The sequence below is a fragment of the Montipora foliosa genome, chromosome 8 (genome assembly GCF_036669935.1).
Source record: "Montipora foliosa isolate CH-2021 chromosome 8, ASM3666993v2, whole genome shotgun sequence".
Taxonomy (NCBI): Eukaryota; Metazoa; Cnidaria; class Anthozoa; order Scleractinia; family Acroporidae; genus Montipora; species Montipora foliosa.
The window spans coordinates 29870522-29878021 of NC_090876.1; the positions used below are offsets into that span (position 1 = coordinate 29870522).

General features: G+C 41.9%; 1 protein-coding gene across 2 annotated transcripts in view; it reads left to right on the forward strand.

The window, feature by feature from the left end:
* The window catches only part of LOC137968972 (DNA (cytosine-5)-methyltransferase 3A-like), a 38226-nt gene that overhangs the window by 29725 nt on the left and 1001 nt on the right, over nt 1-7500 (forward strand). For both annotated transcript variants that reach the window (XM_068815465.1, XM_068815467.1), the window contains 7 exons: nt 16-92; nt 1382-1450; nt 2670-2760; nt 3556-3704; nt 4470-4555; nt 4989-5064; nt 6840-6973. In XM_068815465.1, the coding sequence (XP_068671566.1) occupies nt 16-92; nt 1382-1450; nt 2670-2760; nt 3556-3704; nt 4470-4555; nt 4989-5064; nt 6840-6973 (682 nt within the window). The remainder of the gene's footprint in view (nt 1-15; nt 93-1381; nt 1451-2669; nt 2761-3555; nt 3705-4469; nt 4556-4988; nt 5065-6839; nt 6974-7500) is intronic.

The window sequence follows — 7500 nt, forward strand, 5'->3', positions numbered from 1 at the left end:
AATATTTTCGGACAGGATTGCAGGCCGTAAAGGAATTGGGAATTGAAATAGAGCTGTACTGTGCTTCAGAAATTGATGAACAAGCTGTTCAGGTTAGTTGACGCCCTTCCTGCCTTTCACGCTAACAGTAGAATTATTCTACAGCGAATTGTAAGTTGACTTCACAGATGCTTAGAATGATGTGCAAGACGCCGTGATAGACACTTTACATTACGGCCACCGACACCAGTGGCCTTGACAACGCCTCAAACGGTTAATGGGCGAAGACAGTGGCTCTGAAAGGGTTGCCAGTACACGGCTCCTTACGTTTTTACCCGTTTGTACGAGTCTAATTTTTGACAGCATTATCACATGACCCTGAAGCGTGTAACTTGCAACTCTTTTCCATGGAACAAAGCTGGAGATTTTAGGACACCAATTTTATGCCCAAACATGGACAAAAAAGAAGATCGAAGCTGCATGCGCGGGAAAATGCGCGAGCTAAGTTACTTCCAAATAAGGAAATTTGAAACTCCGGCTCTGAACCAGACTTAAACGCTTCAAGGTCATGAGCTTCTGGTTGCAATTACTGCACATTTTCAAACCAGACTGACTTGCAATAATTAGATTGGGCCCCGTCGTCGTCGTCGTCGTCGTCGTTGCGTAAACTCCTTATAAGGGATCTTACGATCTGCCACGAGAACGCCAGTTAGGTAAAAATATGTCAGCAACATCTTATTTCATTGGACCGATAAAGGACGCAGCTCTTTTCTGTTTAGGACTGATTAGGCTCTTTTATTTCCGTTATATAATTTTCGTGTCCCTATTATTTTCTTTATCAGTCACGAGAGCCGTTGTAATAGCTGCCTTCTGGCCTAAAAACATTGGTATTTAATCAGCAAAATCTGCAATGAAAATGGCCAGATCTCAAGTTCTGTGGAATACGAATGTGGATAACTACGTTTTTGTTGCTTCGTCTAGCCCCGTTCTTCCCAATTCAATGACTGGATAGTCAGTTAGTTTGTGTAGTGAAGTTGAAGAAATTGAAGTAATCACCAAAAAGATTCAAAAATACAAACTTCCAATTTTGAATGACGTTTTCGTTTAACGTCGCCGTTGCAGAACAAGAAAAAAAACGAAGTCAGCCTAATTCACCTTTATCACTCGGCGGCCATTTTGGAGCCCGTGGGGAATAAAGGCTTTGTCTTTGCATTGTCTTTGCACGTCTAGCCTCACACTGAATGAGAGGCTAGACGTGCAAAATCTGTTGTTTGGACATTGAGTGATATGAGTCTATTTGCTTTTTGAGTAGAACTGTAACAGCCTTCTCCCTCCTTGTAATTGAAAATTGGAAACAAAGTGTCAAACTTACGCAAATATTATTTTCAATCCTTTCGGTAAGGTGGCCAAAGTTCAACACGGAAGTAAAATCCATCATATTGGTGATATACAAAAGATTTCAAGAGCGCAAGTGAGTTCTTTCGTGTCCTTCTTTGTATATGTAAACTGAAGAAACGATCCTTGAACTTACCGAAACAATTTAAGATATCCTCCAAAGAGTGAGGCCCTTGCCGACATCCAGCACGTTTCTAGAGTGACGAGGCTTAACCATCTCAGCTTGGAAGAACCTTTTAAGTGGTACTACGATCAAAAATCACGTCTCGCTTTTCCCTTCACATTTCGAAAGTTCTTGTGCTGAATACTCGAAATGAGAGATCTTATGCAATCGTTTCAAGAGAAAAACTATTTCTTCGACGCGGCAAATCCACTCTCTTCATTTAACGGTCCGCCATTACTTACCCTGCGAGCAGTTGGTTTCTCCTACGCTTCCCAACAGAGAAACCACTTCGAGCGACCGCCGAAGACGAGTTAGTAAACGTTCTTTGGCGCTTGCGCGTGCGTTCAGCTACGTAACTGCTGCGTTTGGGTTAGCCTACCGTGTAGTAATACCATATTTTAACCGGGAAATACTACGAAGTGATGTCAAATGCATCACGTGGGGTGTGGGTACTTCGCACATGCTCGATGGAAAATCAAACGGATGCTCACAGTGGTTGCTCTCTCGGGAAGCGTAGGAAAAACCAGCTGCTCGCAGGGAAGCCGCCATTACTTGGTGCGGCTCTGCCCGATAAGCCCTCAGAGATTGACTCACTAGCTTAGAATAAATGTGGCAAAGTTAATATAGAAGCTGAAATCCAAAAATTCTCGTTCTGCATACTAATTAAGCCCCAGTTAGTGACATCACTTTCTCCTCGATCCAGCTCTCTAAAGGCTTCTCGGTCGGAACCGCAGCAAGTTATGGCGGACCGTTGAATGAAAAAGATCAATATCAGAAATAATGAGAGAAGCATTGAAGGGACAAGTCCGAGTGAACCCTTTGTGATCCCTTTCCTGCGAAAGCTGCCTCGAAATCTTGAGAACATCGAATTTAGTGCTCCAAGAAAACAAAACACACTAGACAAAACAGGAAACGGGAATAAAATAAAATTGGTTAGAAAAAAGGTAAAATAAGCTCTCTTCTTGTTGAGAGACTATGCATCCGGTATCCTTTTTCTGGCAAACGGCATTTTCTTATTGTGTTCCCTCCGCCAAGAAGTTATATCACATCACGCGAGGAGTACAACGTTCACAGTACTGCAGTTGCGTTGCAAGTACATGCTCATCAAGATCTTGGTCTTATTACTTTCAAGATACAAGAACTGGGGCCATTTGATTTTGTTTTTGGAGGAAGCCCATGTAATGACCTGTCTATTGCAAATCCAATAAGAAAAGGGATTTATGGTGAGTAATTGTTGTATACTGTTATAGCTTTTGTTTTGATGAACAAAAAGAAGTACAGGCCGAAATAACACGAAAAAAATTATTTGCTTGTTTTACTAAAACGCAGTGTCAAGTGCAGTTCCTTCCCGCCTTCTTTCAGGCGTGTATCGGCTTACACGAAACACTGAACGTACCGATGGACGGTCATACGATGACCTCGTAATCCAAACCAAAATTTCTTGCATCGATAGGTAACCATATCTTCTTAACCATGCTGCTCCGCGCTTGGAGCTCCGCTTTAATAAGGGATACATAAATAACTGACAGTGTGAGGAGCAGTTCCTCTTGCAACACGCTGGAACAGTCTTGGAAAAAGCCCAGTTAGCTTCAGGAGCCAATAACCTGGAGCCTACAACTTCAATACTAGGTCTATGTAGCGACATTTTCACAGATCAAGCCATTTTAGATCAGTTCTTGAATAAGATTTGGCTTGCACTAGTAAGCATTCTCAATCCCGCATGGAAGACTTGTAATTACCTGAAAAGGTCTGGTTTCGCGGGAAGATCAATCTAAAAATAACTCGGTCTGTAAAAACGCCGTTCCAAGAATACAATGAAGTTGTATGTTCCTAGTCATTGGCTCCTGGTAGAGTTTTGCATTTTCATGTTATTAACAGTTAGCTGTTAGTTTTTTCATCGTAAACAGTTGTAGCTCTATAAAGCTCTGAGGAAAACTAATTCCGTTCATTTTCGGTGTCGGAACACTTTACTTCATTACAATTCTGTTTATCATGTGGGTTTTTGTCTGTTTTTGCAGAGGGGACTGGTCGCCTGTTCTTCGATTTTTACCGTCTCCTTGAATGTGTACGACCCAAATCTGAACTGGACAGACCTTTCTTTTGGCTGTTTGAAAATGTAGTTGGTATGAGAGCTGAGGACAAGTGCGTTATTTCCCGATTTCTTGAGGTACTAAGTTTGGATCTTTTTCTGTCCTATATGTCCTATTTCTAGATCAACCCACTGCTGTGCCCTTCCTTTCTCAAAAACATGTGAGAGTTTCGTGGTCACTCCTTAAGTTGAGAAAGAAGTTTTTGGACTCGTTTCTATCGATTAGTGGTAGATTTTAGTTGAATACTTTTTTAACTTCGAACGTTTTAGCACGCCTTTTAATGAGCGGTGTGCATGCATGCTTGTTTAATCCTGCCCCATAACGACCTCCGAACCTTTTCGAATGACATGCACGCATGGCATTTGGACTGGTCAACTAATTTTGTTCAACTTAAACCCGATTCACGTTGGTTTGTTAAGAGGAGGCCATTATTACTCATTCGACCCTTTTGCAAAGAGATTTAAACCAACCTCAGATCAAGTTGCTTAGACTAACAATGATTACCTTAAACGCGGCATCAAAGGTGCTTTGCCGAAAGAGTGAAGTGATACTCGCACTTTTCTAGACAATGTGAGCAATTGCCTCTTATAAATAGCTGAACAATCCAGGTGGCTTCAATGGCCGCCTCTGCCGCTATGCTCTAGCAACTGAGCGATGCCGGAAGCCACATATGGTGATCGGGTTAATGCGCAAAATGTCCAGATAAGTGACGTGCGATGATCACTTCTTGATTCTTTCGACTATAACCCACACTTCAACTTATATACATTTATTTCATTCAAAGTTCCTTAGCGTTCCATAGCAAGAAACTTAATGTGTAGATTTTATTTTTCTTATTCCAGTGTAACCCAGTTGTAGTGGATGCCAAGGAGATCTCTCCTGCTCATAGAGCTCGATATTTTTGGGGAAACCTCCCGGGAATGAACAGGTATTCAAGCACATATTTCATTTATTAAGCGCGGCTGTACACGTCAAGTTCAAAAACACGTGACTGAAAAGCGTTAAAAACCGGTTAAAAATAAATATTGTCAACCTGTGAATATGAGCCCATTGCAAGTGTCGTTACTCTGGCCTCTACTACTGTACTAGATTCTTATTTAGTTTGATTGGATTCCGGCTAAACTTAAAGAGCTGATGTAAGCGTTAGAAGGGGAAACTTAGGTAAGAATGAACAGATGACTGCCCCTTCAACCCATTCGAACTATCCTCAATTAAAGAATTAGTTTAGTGAGGGTATACTGTGTCTTTCAGTTAGTTTTATTGGATTCAATCTATTCTGTCAATTTATTCGAAGTCCCCTGTTTTTGGGGGGTTTTTTTGCGACATATTGATAAAAACGATACTAATTTTTTTTTGTCCAGACCAACCATCCCTTTACCAGGAGATAAACTGTGCCTACAGGATTGCCTTGAACCTAATTGTGGACGACTGGCCAAGGTCAGTATATACTAATAAAAGGACGATCACGCTCCATAGTTACGATAATATCGGATCTTTGTATCTATGAGGCTCCCGAGGGAACGTTAAGGCAAAAGCAAAGAAAAATTCTCGGAACTCTCCAGCCAGGAAGGGAGATATTTCCGATCAATTCATAAAACATGCTTAGTTGAAGTCGTGCAAGGAACGTCTGTTGAAGAACTAAAAGCTTTTGTAAATGTTATCCGGTATAAAATGATTAATGGGCAAAAACCTCTCCAGATTTCAAGTATAGAAGTGAATTTCAAAGAGAATATTCTTTCCAGCATCATCATCAACTGGGAACTCGGAAAAATCCGAGCCCCAGTTGGGATTTGAAGCGACGACCCTCCGTTATCTAGTATGGATGCTTTAACCATTGAGCTACTGGAGACTCTGTGGTGAGCAAGGGTGAAATGTGGCTATTGACTACGACTGCATCACGGGGTCACATGGTCTAATTTTAACCAATAATTAACAATTATTGGATGAGGTTGAGCATGTTAGCGATAATTATCAAGGCCAAAGTTTGTGTTATCTGCCGAAGCCGAAGGCTGAGGCGGATAACACAAACTGAAGCCTTGACAATTATCGCTAACATGCGAAAACCGAATTCAATAATTGTTTTATTATGCATATTGCTGAGCTGAGCTCCGCCATGACAAAACTGATCAAACTGCTGGTTAGTGTGTTAGTTGACGTCACTTCTGCATGCATAAAACTATTGTCTGTAGGTATGACGTCAATTCTACATATATAAAATCTATTGTTTGTAGGTATGACGTAAGAGAAACAGAGCAAGCAAAAATTAGCTGCGTCCTTATAGCCAATCAAAATCGAGCTGGTGACACCAATGTATAATAATGACTCTTAACTGCATCGTGCAGTCACATTAAGGTATATCAGATGCAACCAACCAACCACCCAAGCGAGTAATGTGAGAAATACATGAAAGATATTAAGCACCATCATCAACTGGGAACTCGGAAAAATCCGAGCCCCAGACCGCGTGATGCAGTGAGCGAGGTGTTATCGCCAATATTCGTTAATGTGACTGTGCGATGCACTCAGTCGAAGTCACATTTCCCCCTTGCTCACCACAGAGTCTCCAGTAGCTCAGTGGTTGGAGCATCCATACTAGATCACGGATGGTGGTGGCTTCAAAACCCATCTGGGGCTCGGATTTTTCCGAGGTCCCAGTTGCTGATGATGCTTCATATCTTTCATGTTTTTCTCACATTACTCGCTTGGGTGGTTGGTTGCATCCCTGATATGCCTTAATGTGACTGCGTGATGCAGCCAGCGAGGTTTTACGTCTAGAAACAGGAAATGTACGACTTCTGGTGGAAGAACAAAAGAAGCAAATGAGAGATCTTTTGTTTTTGTCCACCAACATGGCGGCGATCACGTCACGTGAAAACCTCCTATTGTTGGCGCGAGAGGCAAATTAACGAGTGGCGAAGCCGTGCGGAGAATGGGTAGGGGCGCTGTGAAAGATATGAAGCATCATCATCAACCTCGGAAAAATCCTAGCTTCGAAGCGACGACCCTCTGTGATTTAGTATGGATGCTGTAACCCTCGCTATTCTCCGCGCAGCTTATGCCTCTCCCGCCAACAATACCGCCAGCTGTGCAAGCTAACTTTTAAGCGCCCGACCAACTTCAATCTGCGTCCGAAACGAAATGAATATTCGCGGTCTGGCGAAAGCCCGGTTAATCGAATATCTTGCAAGTTTTTTTTGACGTTTTTCTTGCAGTTCACCAAGGTACAGACTCTTACCACAAACGCTAATTCTATGCTTCAAACCAAGAAGGCCTTGCTACCAGTGCAATATGTAGCGAGTGATGGCCAAGAGAAAGAAGACATTCTGTGGATCACAGAAATGGAAAGGTAATCAGTATCGCTTGATGGTAGTCTGATCCCTTCTGAATTTTGTTGCAGCTCAATGTTTACTCATGCAGTTCTTCATCAAGCCACTCTATTCTCATCTTTTGTTCTGTAAGAACATTAGAACAAACATTCGGCGATTAACTTATGCCTCTTCTACTTTTTATAAGCATTGCCGCTTTCCATTTTTATCACCCGATACAGTCTTATTTCATCGTTCACCTTCTTTTAGCTCCACCGACGATGTGGTGAACCCTACCTGATGTTCTCTCATGTACTTTTAACGGAGTCTGTGTAACATGATCAAATATTACACCAATTATAACACCTCACAGCTAACAGCTTCTTTTCCTTTACACCTGGCTACGAACTCCTCTTTCTTTATGTTTATCATATAAGCAGTCTTCAGATTTTACGCACAGCAAGTATGAGATAGAGAGTAGTGGAACAAATTTTGAGTTTCAGACCACTGATATTCAGACTCCTCGTTACTTGCTAACCGTGGCTTCAGATTCTGTAAAATAACAATG